General features: G+C 38.2%; 4 protein-coding genes across 6 annotated transcripts; 3 read left to right on the top strand and 1 right to left on the bottom strand.

Moving 5' to 3' along the window:
* Positions 1-261: 261 nt before the first annotated feature.
* On the top strand, positions 262-2,393 carry LOC147288989 (zinc finger protein CONSTANS-LIKE 14-like). The gene is made up of 3 exons (XM_086242441.1): positions 262-859; positions 1,401-1,547; positions 1,687-2,393. The coding sequence occupies exons 1-3, from the start codon at positions 275-277 to the stop codon at positions 2,182-2,184; spliced, it is 1,230 nt and encodes a 409-aa protein (XP_086098567.1). The 5' UTR covers positions 262-274; the 3' UTR covers positions 2,185-2,393.
* A 1,811-nt stretch (positions 2,394-4,204) lies between these two features.
* LOC147288988 (Endosomal targeting BRO1-like domain-containing protein) lies at positions 4,205-7,737 on the top strand. Of its 3 annotated transcripts, none has more exons than XM_086241583.1 (12): positions 4,205-4,328; positions 4,745-4,987; positions 5,123-5,197; positions 5,277-5,335; positions 5,441-5,576; positions 5,674-5,770; positions 5,886-5,952; positions 6,321-6,419; positions 6,531-6,620; positions 6,731-6,885; positions 7,005-7,106; positions 7,252-7,737. In XM_086241583.1, exons 2-12 carry the CDS (start codon positions 4,789-4,791, stop codon positions 7,406-7,408), a joined length of 1,236 nt encoding a protein of 411 aa, XP_086097709.1. In that variant the 5' UTR covers positions 4,205-4,328; positions 4,745-4,788; the 3' UTR covers positions 7,409-7,737. The 3 variants fall into 3 exon arrangements, with proteins under 3 accessions (XP_086097709.1, XP_086097710.1, XP_086097708.1); XM_086241584.1 differs by lacking the exon at positions 4,205-4,328 and adding an exon at positions 4,433-4,454; XM_086241582.1 differs by lacking the exon at positions 4,205-4,328 and having other exon boundaries at positions 4,483-4,987; positions 7,252-7,736.
* A 705-nt stretch (positions 7,738-8,442) lies between these two features.
* On the bottom strand, positions 8,443-9,821 carry LOC147288987 (CASP-like protein 1F2). Its single transcript, XM_086242319.1, has 3 exons — positions 9,322-9,821; positions 9,074-9,200; positions 8,443-8,955 (listed from the first exon to the last, which is right to left on the bottom strand). Exons 1-3 carry the CDS (start codon positions 9,546-9,548, stop codon positions 8,731-8,733), a joined length of 579 nt encoding a protein of 192 aa, XP_086098445.1. The 5' UTR covers positions 9,549-9,821; the 3' UTR covers positions 8,443-8,730.
* Positions 9,822-13,831: 4,010 nt separating this feature from the next.
* On the top strand, positions 13,832-20,940 carry LOC147288986 (phytyl ester synthase 2, chloroplastic-like). Its single transcript, XM_086240593.1, has 14 exons — positions 13,832-14,484; positions 14,855-14,906; positions 15,067-15,122; positions 15,373-15,531; positions 15,952-16,056; positions 16,575-16,675; positions 17,055-17,176; positions 17,440-17,548; positions 17,853-17,983; positions 18,283-18,652; positions 19,227-19,340; positions 20,044-20,129; positions 20,291-20,400; positions 20,519-20,940. The coding sequence occupies exons 1-14, from the start codon at positions 14,061-14,063 to the stop codon at positions 20,707-20,709; spliced, it is 2,130 nt and encodes a 709-aa protein (XP_086096719.1). The 5' UTR covers positions 13,832-14,060; the 3' UTR covers positions 20,710-20,940.
* The last annotated feature ends 1,314 nt before the right edge of the window (positions 20,941-22,254 follow it).

Raw genomic sequence — 22,254 nt, 5'->3', positions numbered from 1 at the left:
GAGGTGAGAGTCAAGATCACACAGTCCATGCTTATCATTTGCCCAAAATACAGATAACAGAAGATCCGCGTCCAGCAATTCAACCTCTTTGGCGGTTTGGCCGTAGTCAGACACACACGTGCACAGCTTTGGTCCTTTTCAGTTAGTTTCCTTGCTATTCTTACTATACGTGCCTTCATTTCCAGGCTGGCTTTGAGTATATTAGGATCACATCACCGGTGAATGTCATGATCGATTGATATCGGACAAGAGTTTCGAAAATCAAAATTCAAAAATGTTGTTCTTGTGCGAATTTTGCAATTCAAAGGTGGCAGTTTTGTACTGTAAGGCTGACTTGGCAAAGCTGTGTTTGTTCTGCGACCACGACATTCATTCTGCCAATGCTCTGTCTCTAAAGCACATCCGCTCGCAGATCTGCGAAAATTGCAGGGCCGAGCCCTCCTCAATTCTCTGCTTCACCGACAATGTTTCGCTGTGCCAACACTGTGATCGGGAATCGCATAGCCTCCACGACCGCACTCCCGTGGAAGGCTTCACGGGTTGTCCATCGGCAAATGAGCTCGCGTCTCTACTCGGGGGCTCTGTTTTGAGGTGTGGGAAGGGTAAGAATGAGCTTTATGAGCAGTTGGTGGAGATGGGAAAGAGAGGTCTTCAACAAATTAGGGATGGAGTGTGTGGTGAATTGGAGCAGGAGGGGAATTTTGAGGGTCTACAGTGGGACATTGGGGCCCAACAAACCCCAACATTTACATCTTCCTTGCTTATGCTTCCCAGGAATTTGGATCCTAAAGAGCCTACTGCTTGTGTTCCTCAAACAGATCTCTTGTGGGAATGTACTCCCACTTTTAAGGCTCACAATGTATGTTTCAGTGTCATGCTTTATTGCTTTTCTTTCATTCTATTCATATGTTTCATCATCACCCTTTATTAATACGTCTAATATATAATTGGATTTACAGGTTTAATTAGGATGCAATGGTTAAAAGTCCATCGTATTAAAACTTAATTTCCCTTTGTCATATTTTTGGTTTTTGGATCTTTCTATTACAGAGGGACAACAGAAAGCAATATCTACAACCCTTCTAGGATTATATATATCATGACGTACAGTCAATTCTAGCTAGTAGTTTTGCCGGTTCTTGGTTTAATTAAGATGCATTCATGCATCAAAATTAGTAATATGTAGGTTGTTTTGCTGCTGTATTGTTAATTTTGTTGTTGGTGCTATCTTGTCGGAGTGCTCATATCCAAACTGCCTCAAAGGGGTTCCATAATTTTCTTCTGCATGTTACTTAGTAATATTTTACGTTCTAAATGGTTCAGGAAATGGCTTGGCATGGGAAACACAAACCAATTTGGTTTAGGGGATAATATGTTAACCTTCAATTGTGCCCTTGCAGATATGGGGTTTTGATCTGGGAAAATCAAAAGGTTGTGAAGAATCCATCAGTTCATCAGAAGCACAATACGGCACAGACAATACTGAATTCATGGTTAAAAATTATTGTGATCTTATGGAGCAATTTGAGGATGCTATATCACAAAATGTAAGTAGTGAGTTGTTCTGGTTGCTGAATTGTATCTTTTTTTTTTGTCTGTTAAATATTTGATTATCGGACAACTTGTATTAATTCATTGGTAAGGCTGATTGAATTGGAAATTAAACATTAATTGATGTGCATGCAGAATCAGTCATTTCAAGCATTGCCAAGTGAGGGAATGACAACAGGAGAAAGCAGCTACGCACAAAGTGAAGTATTAGCGGCAGCATCATCAGATCAAGGGGTAGTACATTTCAATGCGGTTGAAGCAGGAGCACAGAGCTGCTGCAGACAATTAGGGCCGGTGATGGGATTGGGGGATCCTCTTCTGGTTAATTGGGATAATGAAACGAGCAGTGCAAAAGTATGGGAAAAATTACAAAAGGTGGACAAGCAAGTGCTGGCACAGAACAGATGCAATGCCATGTTACGCTACAAGGAGAAGAAGAAAACTCGAAGGTATGATAAGCACATCCGTTATGAGTCAAGGAAGGCCAGGGCTGATACTAGAAAGCGAGTCAAAGGTCGCTTTGTCAAGGCAACTGATCAAACTCATCCTCCTCCTCCTCCTCCTCTTCATCATCACCTTGATTTTGTTTATAATCAAACCACCTCCCTACATTTTCATTTTGCCAATAACTAACTATCTACCTACCTACCCATTACCCTATTATGTAACTTCAAATTGTCAAGGTATACTTCATTTAGGCATAACCCACTTCGCATTGTAGTTTGATAATCGGAGTTGATTATTTTCTAAGTCTCTCAAGGATCATCTCTGCAAAAAATTTAGATAAATTGAAAAAGATTTGAACATTTGATTAAATGACCATTATTTCAAGTTCTTACCAAAATCACCATATTCGTTTATTTATTTGATCACCGTTAAATATCTAATAGTTTCTAATTTGTTTATTTTTTGCAAGAGTGATCATTAAACAGAGATTTATAAAATAAACAGGTTCGATCATCCAACTACAATTTAGAGTGAATCCCACGTGTGATACATCACCCTCATTATACATGTATATCTATACATACATATATATATATAATATATATACTCCCACTACTTACTACACTCAATTTCATTTATATTAATTGGTGTGGATTCATCAACAGAACCATGCATGGCATTGATTTATCACAACTTAAGTCTAATTTTATATATGTATATATTAATTACTATATAGTTGTGTCTGTCAGTGGTCAATTTGCTGTACCTGGTGGCTTCTCCTACCATCAATGTTTTAAGAATTCTGAGTCTCTAAGCCCCTTGAGAATATATCTGGTGTTCAGAAAAGTAGTTATTATACGTACCCTGCATGTCTAGCTAGCTAATATTCAGTTCACGGTTAAGAAATTAATTACTGATTTTCCAATGCATGGTCCCAGACTCCCAGGAGAAGAATATGTAATTAAGTGTCTGCAAGAAAACGATAGACACTCTTAATTAAATTGTTTATAGGCTAATTGAGTTATACAAGTGAGTAGTGACTAGTGAGTAGTGAATAATGAATAGTGATTGACAAAAAAAATCGAATAATCGATGGTGATCGATGGACCTGATGGCATTGGCAACCAATGGTTGACTGTTGATAATAATTTGAACAATTGTGTGGTTTTGTCAGATTTTAAGAGGATTTGTTTATGTAAATATGCTGTGGCTGATCTGCAACTGCAAACCAGGCTGTGGTGTAGGTGTGGTGTATGTGTCCATCAATTTCCATTAAAGTCCTTGGTAACATGATGGATGGATCTCAGTATCTGGCAATCTAGGAAGGAAGGAAGATTGTTATAATACATTTCATTTTATTGGAAACCTAACACATCTGCCATATGGGGATATGTCGCAGATCTATATATAATCAGCCTCCATGCATGCCCTACCTTCCTCTCACATTCATATATATGTATGAACACATACATATATATGTATCAACACATATATACACAAAAGTATTACCCGTTAGATCCGAAAAGGAGGCCTTATTCATTGCCAGGAGGTCCAGGAGGCCTCTACCCTATTTTCAACTTTTAAATCAACGACTCGTTACAACCAAAAAAACAACGAAGGTATTTTTATAGCATAGTTAGTAATGAATTTTATTTTCTAATAGCAAACACAAAACGAAATTTATTGTCGTATTTGTAATCATTTTTACTATCAACTATATAATACAATATAAATTACCAAAAAAAACTATATAATGTAAGTAGTCTATTTTGTTTTTTAGTCAACAAGTAGTGTATTATTATGGAGTAAAGCTGAAGAGTTAAATCCGAAAAGTGATTTGCAGATTTCTACCCTTTTTACCGGAGCATGACCTGGCAGATCCAAGGGCTAAGAATGTACAGGAAAAATGATGGTATGTCGGCGGGCCATAGATACGAAGCCAGTTGTCAACTGGTCCAATACGAGGTGGTCCCCACCTGGGCATCTGATTACCTTAGTTCGAAAGCCACATGCTCACGTGCCAAGATATCGTTAAGAAAGAACTTATCCTCCACCTGGATTGATTAAACAAATGATTTCTCTACATGAATTTCAACGGTTCCTTTTGGGTTTAGAGGCACGTGCATTTCCCGGCCCCACACCCCAAGTTGATTTCAAAGGGTTCCTTTAACAAAGCAGAGAATTAAGAAATCTACGTCTACGCCATGTGAATCATGTCTTGGTGACTGAGCTTCCTAATCCCGGATTCTCTCTGTGTCTCTCTCTCTGATATGGCTCATGCACCCTCGAACCTTCACACCTCTCTCACTGCCCTCTCCTCTCTGTACCCAGTAAGTCATTTTAGTTTCTCTTTTATTTTTTATTCATGCTCTGTTTTTCTACTCTCTCTCACTTCTTATTCATTCATCAACATGTGCATGTTTTGGGTTAATTCAATGTCAATCTACCTGTAGAAGGTATTTATTCACTTATATATACTGTCGCTATAATTTACTTCTTGTATACTGCTTAATTTTATTAAATGTTTCCTTTTCTAATCCATCTCTGATCTCTCATCCAGTTCACTTCACTAGAGCTGAAATCTAGCATTCTTTGGTTGTCATATGCTTCAATTATGCCTATTTGTTCTCCTTTCTTCAATCCCATTTCTTGTTTAGCTCTCATTCTTTAATCTTCCATCTTAATTTTACAATTCAATTGCCTTTGATGGGACTAAAACATAGAGTTGGATGAATGGTTTGTGTAGGATGTTATTGTTATGTTTGAAACCAATAATTCCCACCAAACAAAATGGGGTGCGCTTCTTCTGTATTTGCTGTTGGAAGAAAGAAGAAGTTGAGTGTCCCCGAAGTCGTGGTCTTTGTCCCAGCAACGCGAATTCCTGCACAATCTGATCTTCAAAGGCGCCTCAGAGAGCTAGTTCCAAAAGATCTTGTTGACAGATTGTCCTCGCTTCGGAGTCAGATTGTCTTAGTGGCAGAGGACACTGGTCTGTTCTTGTTACGTACCTAACTACTATTCTTTCTTAATTCTTTGTCTTGTGTTTGGTTTCTGGGGAAAATGTAGGAAAGGCATGCTATTGGGATATTGGGACTTGAGAATTGGAGTTGTTTCTTTCTTGCAGATGGATCTGCTATTCCTGAGCTGCGGCGAGCACTGGAGGACTACTTGTCTGTTTTAATTGGGCTCACTAAGAAAGGTTTGAAAGTTCCCTTCACCCCCTCCCCTTCCCTTTTTCTCTGTCACAAATAAATGCTAATTTGCATCTATAACAACAGAATATGGTCTTGAAGAATTGGTTGAGTTCAAGTGGAAAAGTTTGGAGGATGGAAAACAGGTAAGACTATGATCAAAAACTTATTTCTAACAAGGATCGGATAACCCTTTTGATTATTTATTGTGATGTAATTGACTGATCACTCTGAAATATGATGATAAGCAGGAAGCCTGTGTAGCAAACTCCTGGTTTGAGGTACTATCTGTTGTTCACCTGATGGCTATGCTTACATTGTCTGAGGCTGACACATTGATGATCCCATACGACCACTCTGGTTCTGGTATAAGGACTGTATCTTCAGGTTCGTAGTTTTGCCTATATGCCTTTTATGTATTCATTTTTCAGTTATAGGCTTTATATGTGCATTAACCGTGTACAATCTCTTCTTCTTCTTCTAGATTCCAAGAGAGATGCTGTCGGCTTATTGCTTAGGGCATCGGCGTACTTGGAATTCTGTGTCCGTGATGCTCTTGTTCACTTACCACCTGAAATCAAGTATGTTGGCAGATACATCAAATTTTGGATTTAGACACTTCTTTTCGTTTGGTCTTGAGGGATTTAGACAGTTTGGTGCCAACATTTTACCCTATAACATCATATGTGAACCCAGGAAAAAGTTGCCAAAAGATTTGCAGGACAGTGTATTGGAGGCCATCTCCTTTCAAACTCTGGGCCAGGTACTCTCTCACTTAAGATCACTGCCCCTAATGTTGTTGTCCTTGTTATTGACATGGGCTATAGATTTCAATTGGGGCTTAGAGGAGAAACTTGAAATAAATAATAGTCCATAAGGGCCAGATAACTAGTCTTCTCAAAGTCTCGACAATTAATTTGCTCTGTTTTGAACTTTTGATACTTTCTCTGTAGTCATTGTTTTCACCCACTATTACCCTATGAGCACAATGACTAGACACAATAAGTCACCCCCCTCAAAATGGGAAACCTTTTAATCCCTAAGTTAGTAGATGTTTAATGTACTTCATCTTTATATTATCTAGAAATTTTTGTTTTAACAAAAAGATACTCATCTTGATGAAAAATTCAGGGTACAGAAATTCAGCTTGGTTTAGCTGTTGACTGTCAGAAGGCCACTTTATCAGTTAAAAGAAGATTGGCATGCGAACAGTTGAGCTATTTTAGCCAGGTCTGTATTCATGTTCTAATTTTTCATGGCTGTTTTTTTAGGTATTGACCTTCACAAACTGTATCCATTTCTTGGGTTTCTATTAAGTGTGTTTCTCCTGTTTTTGATCAGGCTTATCAATACTTGTCAGGATGTGACATCGACAATGGGTATGCAAAGAAGCATATCTGGTTCATCAAATGGAAATATCTTGAGGCAAAGGTTTGAATGCAATTGAAATTAAAAGTTGATTACCAAATTATTCTCCTTTCTGCATACCGTTTATAATACCAGGCTGTATGCATCATACATTTGCTTTTTGATATTACCAGGCTGCAGCATACTACTACAATGGTCTGATCCTTGACAAGGGTAATGAACCATCCTGCCATGTTAGTGCTGTATGTTGTTTTCTTGCCGCAGAAGAACTTCTATCAGAGAGCAAGAAGGCTTGCTTAACCTTTTGCCTTGCAGCTCCAGTTACCAGGTTGATATATATATATATATATATATATATTCGAGTATTTATATATAATGTAATGCATCAGAGTCTTCTCCCTTGTCTTATTGTCATTGATTGTTTTTTTTGGTTCTTTTTAATTCAAGGGCTCCTCCGCTCTGGGGAGCTATGAAGCATTTGCATCAGAAAATTCCTGAAGTTGCGGCAAGGAAATTTCAGATGTATGGCTACCTCTTAGAACAAGAGAAGTAAGGGGATTCATTTCCTATCCTTCTTTTTTATCTGAGTTCATATGAGTATTTCATCTCCTCTCCTGGATATATTATTCCCTACAAGATGGGACATTCATGATAAATCAAATTACTACTTTAACAATATCTTGTAATGGTGCAGGGTTCTCCAAACATTGCCTGACCTACCAGAATTTCAACTGTCATTAAGACCTGATGACTATCAACTACCTGAAATTGATCCAGCTTGGGATTGCAAAAAGTGGGATAATCAAGGCCAAAACCTTAAAGATTGTGAAGATGAGACTGAAACTGAGTGATACCTTTTGTCCACTAAACTTGTTAGTGATTTTACACAAAGTTCAAAAATCACTACAGAACAGCAAGCAACGAGTTACAGTGTTGCTCTGAATTTTACTTAACCATATCTATGTATAACAGTATTGTCTGGTTTAATATATGATCATACTTCTAGAAATGATGAGACCTAAGTGGGAAATTTCCATGGAATGACTAGTATGATCTATTGCTCATAGTTCTGCAGCCATCATTCCTGGTACCCTTCATTAGGGAACTCCTGGCTTACTATCAAGTTTACGGACCTCCTCCGAATTCAAAGTGTAAATTGACTTTATTCAAATAGAAGTTGAAATTTTAAGACATATAATGAATGCTGACCAGCCAGAAAAGGAATATGTTTGTTTTTTTCGTGTAAAGGCATCCTACGTTGGGGGATGCTGATGGATGGTCTACATCTAATCCAATAAACATGTTTAGATATTAGGCCCGGCATAGCACCAAAAAACAATAAACATGTTTAGATATGCACATTTATATCCCTTTAGCTACGCTTGCATTGCACTGGATGGTCTGGTCCACGCAGTTAGTCAGCACAACTAGAAGTATATTGAATTAAATAGGTCAGACTTTTGTTAGGCAAGTAGTTAATTAGACATAAGAAAGAAACTGTCATCTATGTACCTACGGATTTAGAAATTCGCCCACTTTTCCTTCGCAAATAATCTTCCGAAAATACTTGTCATCAACACTAATCGATATCCTCTCATAAAACTTGAAAAAGAAATTATCACATGCCATTGTTTTTAGTTTATGCATTGCTGGATTGTGAATTAGCAGGAACTGCAGCAGCCTGCAGGACTAGGATGTATATTTCTTCTAAGGTAAAGATCAATGGTAATGGTAGTAAGAATATTAACATTTACAGCAGCCTAAATTGGTAAAGGGGTCTCACAGAATGCCCCTGGAAGCTCCCAAAAGGCAAAGGTTAGTGCAACTGCAACATTTCCTAATCCAAAGAAGCCATACCATATATAACTACAATCCCCGAGGAGTCAACTTGATACATACAAATAAGAAATACAAATGGGAAATTCTGTTAATCATAATTTTTACACAGGGAATTCGGAAACTGAACTTAAAAAAAAATTAGTGTGCAGCAGCACAAGTTTGCATATTCAAAGTTTCAAACACTAAGAACAAATTAAGACAGAAACATCAGATACGCAGAAACCCCAACAATCCTGTCTTTGATTCCATGGCAATTACATTGAATATTACCCCCACTATTCTCAGATTTGCTGTCTTTTTTTAACATCTTCTTGTATGGAATTGATGAATTCATTCATTGAATAGGGCGAGGCATGAGACTGTGAGCAGACATGACAGTGAGAACCAAGTAGGCAAAGAAAGACAGGTAAGAAAACCCAAGAGAGATTGACATTTTGTGGCAGAACTTGGAGACATAACCGCATGTGGGCTGCCAAGTCATATGCTTTTCTCCATACCGTCCCACGTAACCAATTGCAGTCGCAGCTGCACATCCAGATATGATCAACACCATCATCACCTGCAATTTTATTCCCATAAATTATATATAATTCTTACAATGATGAATCATGAAAACCATTTGTTTTTTTTTCGTAAGAAGATCAACACTTGGAGTTTAGGCTGTAATCAATCCGTACCGTGTCATGCAAGAATAGAAAGAAATAATTCTTGAGCTGTGACGCTGAACGGCATAAGAAGAAGTATATGAAGATCGATGACAGTGCTGAGAAGCCACACACCACAGCATCAGCAGCAACCAAGAACCTGTAACAACACAACCCAACCCAAAAGCAAATCATACCAAAAACTCAAAAGGGTTCATTTGTAACGCAACATTGATTCAAAATTTGCCCCCTTTTGAGAGCAGTATGGGATCTGTGTTTACTTGAAGGCAGTTGAGTAAGTAAAGTGTGCTTCGAACTTGAATCCAAATACGACGACAGATTGGGCGTTGGTGACTGTAACAGAGATTGCGACGGATGTGAAGACAATGACTGCCATTCTGAGAGCGAGTTGAGCCATGAAGAAAATCCTCCGCCGTATGGGAATGGCAAGGTCTAAAGATGTGACTTGGACTTGGAGCACAGCATCGGAGCTTTTCTCTGACGCCATTGCTATTGGATGGATTGTTTTGGTTTCCAATGAATAGTTTATAGTTGAATGCAAAACAAAACCAGCCAACCGGAAAATCAGAGCAGAAAATGCAAAGAATCTTGAGCAGATTTGAGAAATCAAAAGACCAAATGGGAATATGGGCACTTGTCAAAAACACAGCAGGAGAAAATCCAGTCGGGATTTAAGAGTAATAAGTGAGTCCAACCTAACTCGGACGGAGAAAGAAGGGCATTCATAAATGAGTCTTCTGTCTAAATAAAGACCCAATTCTGAGAAAGGAAAAACCCTGTCCTACGCGTACCCAAGATTTTGGACTTTGCTGGTGGAGTAGTCAGTAGTGAAATAGATCACTCAGTTCCCCAACCAAACCATTTATTTAACTATTAACTTGTTTCAATCCATCCTATTAAATCGCTGCCTGCTTCTACTTACTTGTGGCCTTGTGGGTTGCTTTAATTTATTGCAATTTACAAGGTCACCAAGTCAAGTACAATAAATTACAAGATCAGCTACCAAACCACTGTTACTTGTTAGTTGTAACCTGTAAGCAGCAGGTCATTCCACCACTACCACTTTGTTGTGTACTGCGGTTAAAACTTAGCAGACATACACACTAGTGACGTTAGATTTTTATTGAATTGATTTTGAGCGACCTCCTTTAATTAAAAAATTAGTAACAACAGGTTTCTTACAAAATTAAAGTTGCGTACTGGCATTAGGTTTGATTAAAATTAATCCAAACTAATGTATGGCTACTGATGTTTCCCTTTGCCTTTTATTTTTGGTTCAAGTTCATTTTTGCCCATGAACTATAGGGCATATTTCAAATGGCTCTATGTACTATCAAATGTTTCAAATGAACCCATAAACTAAACGAAAGTATACAAAATAGCCCATTTGTTAAATATTAAAGGGGTAATTTTGTCATTTCATCAATTAACAATATTTAATTATTATTTAACTAACCAAACTTAATATAACTAAAATAATTATAAAAAAACCCACCCCAGCTCGTTCCCCCACCCCGCCACCCAGCCCGTTCCCCCTCCACCCCCGCTACCTAGCCTCTCTCTCTCTCTCTCTCTCTCTCTCTCTCTCTCTCGCAATAACCCCAGCCACTTCCCCCACCCCCACCCCCACGCCAGCCACAACCGCAACCTCTACCGCCACTTCTAATCCTACTACGACGCGCTCGACCTCGCCGCCTCAAACGACGTCGTCGCCGTCGCTCAGCTCCTCCACCCCGACTGGCGCACTCCTCTCGAGAAGCCCTTCCTCTGGCTTGGCGACCTCCACCCCTACGTCTTCACCAACCTCCTCCACTCCTTCCTCGACCAAAACAACATGTCGGACTCTGAAACCGACGACGACAGCGTCGGCATGGAATGTGCGGGAATGGTGGGGTTGTTGTCGGCAGTAGGAGGGTGGTGGAGTGGGGGGATGGTGGGGTTGGGGTGAAGGGGGTGGCGCAGGTGGGTGGGGGGAGTGGCGGGGATGAGGGCAGGTGGAGTGGTGGGGGGAAAGGAGGGGCTGGGTTGGCGGGGTGGATAGGGCTAGGTGGTGGGGGAAAGCGAGTATGAAATGTACGATGGCTGACTGGCTGAGGAAAGCGGGTCGAACCTTGGCGTGGGCTCGACTTCACGGAGGATTTAGGTTGGCGGGGGAGGGAGGGGCTGGGTGGCGGGGGTGGGGGAACGCGCTGGGGTTGTCGGCATGGCCATGCAGGCGCCGACTTGGGTGGCGGGGGTGGGGGAACGGGCTGGGGTTGTCACCTTGGCCATGCCGGCGCCGACTTGGGTGGCAGGGGTGCGGGAATGGGCTGGGGTGGGTTTTTTTATATAATTATTTTAGTTATATTAATTTGGTTATTTAAATAATAATTAAATATTGTTAATTGATGAAATGACAAAATTACCCCTATAATATTTGACAGATGGGCTATTTTGTATAATTTCGTTTAGTTTATGGATTCATTTGAAACATTTGATAGTACATGGAGCCATTTGAAATAGACCTTATAATTCATGGGCAAAAATGAACTTGAACCTTTATTTTTTGTTACAAAATGGGGCCCAAGGCCCAAGGCCCAAACACAAGCAACCTAAACTACCCTACACTACGCAACCTTCCACCAATGATGTCTTCAACCACAAAACGACCAATCCCTTGGGGAGGCCCAGAGATTGAGAACCAAGTCAAAGCATATTGCCCTTTGCTTTTCGAAAGCAGTTTCTTTGACTAATTAGGAGAATGATGCGCATAAGTAATAATTAAGTTCCTTCACCAATTAAAGTGGCCAAAAAAAAAAAAGTTCCTTCACCAATTAGTCAAAGATGAGGAGGAGCTTCACAGCTTGTGAGTTGTGATCCTAACAATTTACACATGCATGGCATTATATTCCACGTCTGTCATTTATTGTTCTCCTGCCTCGCATGGACAGGATTGGGCCTCACTTCTTTGAAAATCCAGAATGACTGAATCAGGCTTTTATTTTATATGGGCTAATCCAGTACTGACCAGAAGGAAGAAAAAAAGGTTTCATCCTAACAAAGGGCCCAAACCAAAATCCACAACAGTTGCTTGACGGGTTCACTCAACAGTCAGCACAAGGTTTGAACTCCCCAGGAGGCAAGATCCAACTCTTTTTGTTTTGCTTTCTTTATTTTTTTTTTCATTTTTGGTACCAAACTTTAATTCATATTTCAATTTTGTACTCAAACTTTATATTTGATTCAATTGAGTATTTAAATTTTTATTTCGTGTCTAATGAATTCTTAATCTAACTTATGTCCATCTATTTAACGAAAGTGTCAAGTCCCCAAAAGTATCTATTGATCGAGTACCTTAATAGTGTGAAATACATATTGGCCATAAAGACATGTCAAATCTTTGATCCCCTTATTTCTAATTTTTTTCTTCTTTTATTCATAGCATGGGGCGGGTTGTTGAGTAGTTACTCATTAAGCAATTTAAGCATGGTGGAGTGGTGGAAGTCCACTCTGACCCTATGAGTGTGACTCTCACCTTACTATATATATTCACAAACAGCCAACGAGGGATTAGCAACTCTCTTGCCCCATTGACACTTAATTTAGCTTCAAGAAAATAACAAAAGAAAAATAAAAAGATGATATAAGCAGAGTGATGAAAACAAGTCACCAACAAAACTTGATCAATGTTTTAGTCTTTTAGAAGAACTATTTATTAAAATGGTGTTTAAGATTTACTGCTTAAGGTGTTTATTATAAGGTCACGCTAATTAATTTTTTGGTAAGCATCAATCTATTAAATGAATAAACAATCTATCTCCAAAATTTGCGGGCAGTCCGACCACTAGGGTCCTAGTATCTATTATACTAGTTGTTAATTGTCAAGGTTTATAGTTAATTACAAGGAATGTATGAATGTATGATTAAATTCTAATTTTTTTTTCCTCCTTCAGTTGGTCCAAAACAGCATTATAGGCCGCCTTAAATTCTGTAAAAGCTGGGAAGACTTTTCTTGTGTGGCTAACAAATCAATTTTGATTGTTTAAAAATATTCAGGCCACATTCTCACCTGATCATGATTCATCAATCATCAAGACTCAAGAGTCCATCTACCAAACCTCATGAGTCATGACTCACGTTTGTTTGCACTTAAAAAGTGCTTACATCCCCAAAACGAAAAACGGGCGCCAAACTCTTTTAGTTTTCTACTTTTGTCGATTTTAACTTATTTGTTTGGACCCAGCCAAGCAACAGAGTCGTTTTCATGCATGATCATCATTTCGTAGTTTTCTATTTGTACAAAAGTCTTGCTACTTTCTTTTATCCTAATCAATTTTAAGAATGGTGTCTTTGTTTTGCTAATTAAGGTGTTATTTACTTACTTAGTAGGAATATGAAACAAAAATGGTTATTGTAGTATTTCATTTTCCTTGTTAAATGACATAGTACATTTCACATTATAATTTAATGAGTCGATCCATCGAGTTGTTGAAATTCAATTTGGTAATAAATATTTAAGACAGACAAGCACAAGGTAGAAGATACTGCATGGGCCATGACTCATCAGGACTCATCCGCCATGGCAACAATTCAATAAAATGTGTATAATGTATGGTGTGGTCATGTCATGTCATGTCATATCTTAGTTGTAGAAAACTGCAACGGACAAAATTAGAAAGAGGATTAAAAAAACAGCGACAACGATGAGTTAGGACAGCCCACAGGAAAATGAGGATGATTGATGGATGAGCGGGTACACAAAGAGGCGCAGCACACCGTATCATTACCCCCTCCCTTCCTTCCGTATCTCCGGAATTTTGGACCAATCAGTCCACCTCTACTCCACCACTCCAGATTAGAGATTTCTAGTTGTAGTAATCAAAGTGTCCATGTCTGCTTCTGAGTTGTGGCAAATTACTTTTCAAACCAGCCAAAGCCAAAAAATACAATAATAAATAAATTTATTGCTTTGCTTGATTTCTAATGGAAGAATAATTGTTACACGAGGCTTTCGAATTCCATGGCTTCCACCGGACTTTGTCTTCTTCCCTGCCGTTTCCCCTCCATTTTCCGGCAGGAACTGACGTCATCCTCCGGAGGAAAGTCAAAGTTAACTCCGATCTCGACGATTCCATTTCGGAAGCTAGCCGTCTCCACAGAGCACACTCCCACCTTCACCAGCACAAGTGGTTTCTCAGAGAACGGGACGGCAAGCTCCTCCTCCTCCTCCTCGGAAGCTGATACGACCACGTCAGCTGCACAGAAACAGAGGCCGCCTTATGCAAACCCCCAGGAGTTGGATGTGGAAGAGGCTATGAGCTCCAAGGATTTCTTTGACCAAGCCAAGCTCTTCCTCAGATCGGACGGTGGACCGCCTCGCTGGTTCTCGCCTTTGCACTGCACCTCCCGCTCCAACAATTCGCCTCTGCTTCTCTTTTTACCTGGTAAATTAATGCAACTTTATCTTTCATCATCATTACAAATGTACAAACGCATGCTTACTTGTTAGCTACGAAATGATTAGTCAGCGCTTTTAAGCTTTCAATTACGACTTTAATGCTTTCTTGATTGTTCAATTATCGCCTTAATTATAGTCTCCATCCACATACACGTGTCTAATTACTGCACAAGCTTGATTGCAACGTTTCCCTTGTTCCTACCAGTATCTTTTCCTTTATTCAAATCCAAATCATCACCATAAATAATTCAGTTTTTTCTTTTTAATTTGAGCTATTATCTTATTTCAAATTTTTAATATTATTCTCTGCTCTTTATTTTTTCGATTATTCTTATTATCAATTCTGAATTATGCAGGAATTGATGGCACAGGCCTGGGGGTTATAATGCATCAACAAAAACTTGGAAAGTATGTTGTAACTCAAATTTGACTGCTTCCCAGAATGTACTGTTTTTTGTTTCCAATTTTTTGAACTAAACAATTTAGGTCCTCTTTCTAGAATGAATCTAATTGGTTACGCAGCCTAATTTTTTTTGATATACACTTTTTTTTTACTTGCTGTATGAAGGATATTCGATGTCTGGTGCTTGCATATTCCTGTTAAGGATAGAACACCATTTACAGGTTTGTCCTTCTTTTCTATGATATGCTTATATACATCGATCACAGGTAGTTTTATATGGCATTGATGATCTTCTGTTGCACAAAATGTTTGCTTCACCTGGTAGTCCTCATATTAGTCTGCAATGAAAATCAGCCGAGGATTAAAGATAAATTGTGCATATTGTTTCTGTTTTTCTATGTCAAAATGTTCTTGGATGAAAGAGATAGATTGCTATGTAATTTGGTCTTTTTATTATTTTCCATGTGGCAGACCTGGTGAAGCTGGTTGAAAGAACAATTAGGTCAGAGCATTATCGCTCACCGAGTAGGCCCATATATCTCGTTGGAGAATCTCTCGGAGCATGCCTTGCGCTATCTGTGGCAGCCCTTAACCCTGATATCGACCTTATTCTAATTTTGGCTAATCCAGGTACCATGTTCCTTCCTCTTAAGTGTTAAGTCATTTTAATGAAGGTTTAAAGCTTCAGGGATTTCCTTATTCTTATGAATGCTTTATATTTTCTAAAAACTAAGAATTTATCCACATGGAGTTATACTGGAAGTTGGATTTTGGAGATTACATTGTGCTGTGCTGCACTAGGAGAACCATGGGTTAACTGTATTGGGTCATTGACTTTTCACTAATTGGTCCGCTACTGAGAGACATGACCACATCTCAAAAATGTACTTCTCGAGAACTGAAGTGCTGCGTGCATGGCATTTTCGATATTAATGTAGGCAAAATGCTTACTATAGCCAAGAACCCCTAGTAAATTAGCTTTAAAACAGAGGGTACTAAATTGATGCTTTTTCTCACTTTGTTTTGCACCTTCTTGATGTTCATATGCAGCTACATCCTTCAGCAAGTCACAACTCCAAACCGTAATATCTCTACTGCAGGTCATGCCTGACTCACTTCATCTTAGCCTTCCTCATATACTGAGTTCAATGACAGGTTGGCTTTCCTTGTTCCATTTCCAATTTTAACTTTGCTTATCGCTTGGTACACATATTTGTTTCTCAAAAGATGACAGTATGAAGTTCAATACAAGAACTCACGATCCTTTACCTATGTTTTATGAGACCTGGGGGAGGGTGATATGCTGTGCGCAGACTAAAAGTGATTTCCATTTGAAAAGATGTTCGTCAATGTTTGTTATCATCTTAGGTTGGTTAGATAGGAACTGGTTAGATAGGAACCTGTTGACATATAAGTGATGAGCATCTATAAACATCTAGTTCTATAACTAAAAAAAGAGAGTTGTTTCTTTTGTTTTTGGAGATTAAAGAGCTTAATGATCTCCTGGAATTAGAATGTCATTCCATTTGATATAAAGTTTATTAGGAACTGATTTGTGATTTGAGTAATCTATATTTGTTGCTCCCAGTTATGGTGAATTATTGTTTTAAAGTTCCTATGCATATTACAAAAGTATGTTGTTGATTTTCTGCAGTTCTTTTGCATGCATTTAGGTGTGTTGATAAGTAGTTTGGAGAAGGGACTTGGACTTCCTCTGCCTCAGACAGTTGAAAAGCTATCACACAGTATTGTTGCATCGTCATCTTACCTCAGTGTAAGACACAACTTTGGAACATTACTCTCGCCTGGAAGAAGTTAAATATCTGCATACTGTGTATACATTAATTCTTCTCAGCATCTGTTGCATTGCACCCTTAAGCCAAAGATTATGTCTTCTTAAATCAATCCAAATCTTTACGTCGTTGTATGCACACTTTTTTCAATATAAATCAAAATAAAAAAATAAGATTCTGTCTATACACTTATTTCAAAGTTCTGTTACTTCTGTATTATCACTAGTATAAATCAATGCACTGTGCTTGAAGGTTGCTCAAATATGATTGTTTGTTTTCTAATATTCCTAGTTGATGCTGAATATTTCTCATTAAGTGTGGTTGAATCGTGTGAAAAAGAATTAACAGTTGAAGTCACAGGTTCTTGCTGATATCTTACCCAGAGAAACATTTCTCTGGAAGCTACAAATGATTAAATCAGCTTCTTCATATGCCAATTCACGCCTCCATGCTATAAAAGCCCAAACGCTGATACTTTCCAGGTCTATTATTATTATTTTTCGTTTTGCATTACCCATCGTTGGAATTTTCATGATGATTAACAAAACCCAATAATTTGCAATTAAACATGTAAAGAAGGTATAATTTGAGTTCTTGGAAACATATTTCAATAATAATGATCTAATAGTTGTGTACGTTCATGCATCCAATCAATGTTTATCACATGTGACAAGTCCACTTTACCGCTTTAGCTTGCCAACTTTTTAGAATTATGGGGCTGACTTCAGTGTTATTTGTCTGTTAGTGGAAGGGATCCTTTGCTACCTAGTCAAGAGGAAGGTGAAAGACTCCGACACCTACTTGCAAAGTGTGAGATTCGTAGATTTGATAACTGCGGCCATTTCCTCTTCTTGGTAGGATGATCTATGTGCTTGTGTGGGTGCGTCTTATTTGTGCTAGTAGTCTAGTAGAAGCCTCTTAAAATAAATGAATATTTTCTTTCTGTTACTTGACCAAGTTTAGTAACCCAGCATCACCATGAGAATTGAAATAATAGAGTTAGTTACCTAGGGTCGTTAAATTAGAGTAATTATTCAACTTTCATTAATGGAAAAAAAAAAAAAAAAAACCATTTCACACTGAGATTACTGTGAAATTCACTTAAATCATTTTGTCAGTTTCCACTTTGATACATATTGTTCTTCCAATCCATGGCAGGAGGATGATTTTGATTTGGTAACTGTCATCAAGGGCGCTGGTTTCTATCGTCGTTCAAAACACCTAGACTTTGTTTCAGATTACCTACCACTAACGCCTTCTGAATTGAAAAATTTAATTGATTCAAACAGGTGGGTGATAGTTCCCTAGAAGTTACAATTTCAATTTTTGGTTTCTGCTATTGTGCCTTGTGTATCAGTGGCCCACCATTATGTGTGGATATGGGGCTTGTCAGTTGATAGTCTACTGAGGCCTAATTGTTTGATCCTAGACCGTAGCTTTATTCATCTGTGTCATTATATTAAAGCAGAGAAAAAAGGAGCAATTGGAAATGGTGCATATGCTTACTTCAACCCCCCTCCCCCCACCCTTTTCAGGCCAACTGTTAATGCCTTGGTATTAATTTCTCATGAGTATCATTAATGTGTAGATGGGTTTCCTTTGCCACTGGCCCAGTGATGCTCTCAACTTTAGCAGACGGGAAGATCATGAGGGGCCTTGCCGGGATTCCTTCAGAGGGTCCTGTATTGTTTATTGGTTATCATATGCTACTGGGATTTGAATTGGTTCCCCTGGTAACCCAGTTGTTGGCACAAAGAAATATCCATTTGCGAGGAATAGCACATCCAATGATGTTTATCAAACAGAGAGAAGGATGGTTACCTGATTTATCAGCATATGACGATTTCAGACTTGTGGGTGCAGTTCCTGTCTCAGGAAAATACTTTTACAAACTCCTCTCTTCAAAGTCTCATGTCCTACTCTATCCGGGTGGAATGCGCGAGGCTCTTCACCGGAAGGTAACAAATTGACTTAATGTTCAGTTTGCCCTGCACTTCAGAATTTGAGTAACTATTTTAACAGTTGTGAGTTACAATTGATGGTATGAGGTATGAGGTATGAGGTTTCATAGCTTGCCTTGTGTCCTAGAAGGTACCTTGCCTTAAAATAATAAAGTCTTCTAAAAGGGAAAGGATAATGAAATAGACGCTAGTCATCTGTCCTTTCCTAAACATGAAGGAGAAAATTCTGGAATCATAAAAAACCTTATGACAGAACCCGTCCTTCTACTGTATTAGCTTTACCCTTTTTTTTTTTTTTTTCTTATTAAGAGTTTCTAACAACCTGTCTTTTTCTGAATGAATCTACATTTCATAGATTGGGCTAATCCCTCTTAATTATGTGCATGTTTTCTACTGCTCCATTGATAGCAATTATGTAGTCGTAGAAGCATATTGAATTAATTTAAGCATTTATGTATGTTTACCTTGGTGTTGTGTGGTGTAATAATCTGTTTTCTGGGAAGATTGGATAAACCTAGAATTCAAATGTTGTAGTGGACCACTTCTGTAAAACTGAACTCATACTTTCCAGGGGGAAGAATATAAGTTATTCTGGCCAGAACAGTCGGAGTTTGTGAGGATGGCAGCTAGATTTGGAGCCAAAATCATACCTTTTGGTGCTGTTGGAGAAGATGATGTTGGTGAAGTAAGGCTGAAAACCTTATTTTATCTTTCTTGTTAATCGTTATCATATAAATCTTCTCCTTCCTTTTATTTAATATATACATAAGTTTTATGAGCTTGGAGTGGGTGCTATATCTAAATTAATGTTGTACAGGATTGGAGTGTGTGAGTGTATCAGCATGCGTCCATAAATGTGCATGGCTTGTCATTATGTTTTGTGTTATAGATTGTATACACACAGGTGGACACATACACGTATTGGTAAGCTGTCATTTATGTTACATTTGATGTGTATATATTTATGTGTGAGAGTAAGACTGCGTATGTTTGGAATGAAAGAGTTATTAGCAACACATGTTAGAAAGCAATCGCTTTGTGATCGATTATTGTAACAGAGAAGGCATACTTTCTAGTTCCTTGCCATATTATGTAGTAAACAAAGGTGAACTCTTTTTCCCGACTGATGTCAGACATGTAAGTGTGGGAATTTTTTTTGTGAAAAATCAAACAGATGAAAACCAATAAATTATTATTGAATAAGTTGTAATTTATAGGAATTAAAAGCTCCAAAACCATACCTTATACATGGGTACTCTGCTTGCCCTGCTTATTTTCTGTTCCACATTTTCCACACTGGCCTGTTTTGAGTTATCTCTGTTCTCTTGTGAATAAGTGATTGCCACTCATTGTTGCTAGTATAACTATTGTGTTTTCATTGTTATCAGTTAGTTTTTGATTATGAAGACCAGATGAAAGTTCCTTTATTGAAGGCAATGATACAGGAATTGACAGAAGAGGCTGGGAAAGTGAGGTATGGTTTAGGTCTGAGTTTTTTTTTTTTTAATTTCTATAGATCCCTCCCTCTATCTTTGTATAACGTATGGTTATACATTTTTCAGGTCATCCTTATTTCCATGCTCTTTCCTAGAGTCATCATCTCTTTGAATATTGATGTAATCTTTTTGATCATAGGGATGGCATGGGTGGGGAGGTAGCTAACCAAGATGTACACTTACCAGGAATTATACCAAAAATTCCTGGCCGGTTTTATTATTATTTTGGGAAACCAATTGAAACAGAAGGTATGTGCTTTCCTTGAAAGTACATACATATGTATTTACTTATGTGTCTTGAATTAATTGTTTGTGCAAAACTTGTTTAACTTGAATTGTATTGTATGTGTTATATTGTGATGTGAAGGGAGGAAGCATGAATTACGAGACAGGGAGAAATCTCATGAATTGTATCTGCAAGTGAAGTCAGAGGTTGAGAAATGCCTTGCTTATTTGAGGGAGAAAAGAGAAAATGATCCTTATAGAAGCCTCTTGTCTCGGCTACAATACCAGGCCCGACATGGCTTTGCATCTGAAGTCCCTACATTTGAACTTTGATCGATCTACTAATAATACATCATATTATATGCAGGCCTTCGATGCACCAGTACACGATAGTTATAGTTCATTGGTGAAGCTCACAGCACATGACAGTTCTAGACTTCTAGTTCATTTTAATTTGTTAATTCGCATTAATACAGAAAAAGCACAACACAAGACGATGAAGAATATGCCATATTCGAAATTAAATATCAGAATCCGGGGTTTCTTTCTTTGAAAAATACTTCATTCAGGCCAATTATCTTGGAAAGAGGTCATCTTTGCAACATGTGATTTGTAATTCCCCGCATGGTAATAAATGAACTGAAAATGAAAATAGACAAAGGGGAGCTTCAACTTATCAAGAACTAGATAAACACACAGAGAGAGGGAAAGAAAGCAAGTTGAAGAGAGAACTGAACTTGTGTGCATGAAACTATGAACTTTATGCAAATTTTGTCCAATTTAACCTTTTCTCCCTTTTGGGATGTTGATCTGTGTGTTGTAGAGCCAAAGAACATAGGAAACGCTATCACCTAGTGCCCTAGCTAGCTAGGCTCTTAGTCTCACTCAGTCATTCCCACCAAACACATCCATTCAACATACGAATATACGATAAATCAATCAGATATCAAATCTGGCCAACAAAAATTAGTAAAATCAGATATAAATATATAATTGCCGTTCAACACAATATCTTTAAAATCAAGATTTTTGGGAAGGGTAGGGATTATTTGGGTCATAGACCATTGTGCCCAAAACCAATGTGCCGTCCTATACATCGTGCTCTCAATCTCTCATTATCATCTCTCATCTCTGATAATTCATTATTTCGGATTCAGTGATGCACAACCCAATCCACATTCCCCCACCCCCCTCCTTCAGAAAAAAGAAATAAATAAAATAAAATCCCATCAAATAGAAAAAAAAAAAAAATCCCCCTTTTCCAATCAACAATGGAGCAATGCTAATTCATTCAGATAAGCTCATAAGCTGTGCAATATTCTATCTTCTGTACCCATAAAACAAAGAAAGAAAAGAATAAAAATGGGATTAATGAAAATTTATGAATGCCAGTACTCCAAAAACAAGGAGGATATAGGATTTTCCGAGCTTGGCCACCGGAATCCCGCCGCTTATTACAGTCCCGAGGATCAGAATTCAAAAGGGTATTTTCGGAACAATATCAAATCATCTCATGCATACATCAACATCAACATCATCCAGCCATCCCGTTCATTACATGGCATGGCATGCATGCATGCATACATACATGTAACATGCCTAATGTTAATTGCGACAGTATTCTGACATACCAACATACATCCGCACCGTACACACACACAGAGATCAGTCACAGAGAGAGAGTTAAACAAAAATGGATGAAATGCGAATAAAGTTATGTCATTGAAAGCATAATGATCCATATATCCTGAATTAAAATGTATGTAAAAGAACAAATCATCAAGCTCTCAACAAACATTGAAACTGAACCCATCAACACAACCATATATCTAAAAGCTTTGATCGATGTAAAAAATCTCTTTTTTCATCTCTATAACA

Source organism: Dryas octopetala, chromosome 4 (genome assembly GCF_963921425.1).
Source record: "Dryas octopetala chromosome 4, drDryOcto1.1, whole genome shotgun sequence".
NCBI classification, from domain to species: domain Eukaryota; kingdom Viridiplantae; phylum Streptophyta; class Magnoliopsida; order Rosales; family Rosaceae; genus Dryas; species Dryas octopetala.
Note: the sequence above shows the minus strand (reverse complement) of the source record. Positions and strands in the feature narration are given on the sequence as shown.

Excerpts from the sequence above, each read along its gene's own strand:
- LOC147288987 (XM_086242319.1), bottom strand. The coding sequence starts at position 9,548 with ATGGCGTCAGAGAAAAGCTCCGATGCTGTGCTCCAAGTCCAAGTCACA. Across the intron at positions 9,201-9,321 it reads ACTTACTCAACTGCCTTCAA|GTTCTTGGTTGCTGCTGATG; the intron begins GTAAACACAGAT and ends GTGTTGTTACAG. Across the intron at positions 8,956-9,073 it reads TTCTATTCTTGCATGACACG|GTGATGATGGTGTTGATCAT; the intron begins GTACGGATTGAT and ends ATAAAATTGCAG.
- LOC147288986 (XM_086240593.1), top strand. The coding sequence starts at position 14,061 with ATGGCTTCCACCGGACTTTGTCTTCTTCCCTGCCGTTTCCCCTCCATT. Across the intron at positions 18,653-19,226 it reads GCGAGGCTCTTCACCGGAAG|GGGGAAGAATATAAGTTATT; the intron begins GTAACAAATTGA and ends CATACTTTCCAG. Across the intron at positions 20,130-20,290 it reads GAAGAGGCTGGGAAAGTGAG|GGATGGCATGGGTGGGGAGG; the intron begins GTATGGTTTAGG and ends TTTTGATCATAG.
- LOC147288989 (XM_086242441.1), top strand. The coding sequence starts at position 275 with ATGTTGTTCTTGTGCGAATTTTGCAATTCAAAGGTGGCAGTTTTGTAC. Across the intron at positions 860-1,400 it reads CCACTTTTAAGGCTCACAAT|ATATGGGGTTTTGATCTGGG; the intron begins GTATGTTTCAGT and ends GTGCCCTTGCAG. Across the intron at positions 1,548-1,686 it reads AGGATGCTATATCACAAAAT|AATCAGTCATTTCAAGCATT; the intron begins GTAAGTAGTGAG and ends ATGTGCATGCAG.
- LOC147288988 (XM_086241583.1), top strand. The coding sequence starts at position 4,789 with ATGGGGTGCGCTTCTTCTGTATTTGCTGTTGGAAGAAAGAAGAAGTTG. Across the intron at positions 4,988-5,122 it reads CTTAGTGGCAGAGGACACTG|ATGGATCTGCTATTCCTGAG; the intron begins GTCTGTTCTTGT and ends TCTTTCTTGCAG. Across the intron at positions 5,771-5,885 it reads CACTTACCACCTGAAATCAA|GAAAAAGTTGCCAAAAGATT; the intron begins GTATGTTGGCAG and ends ATGTGAACCCAG.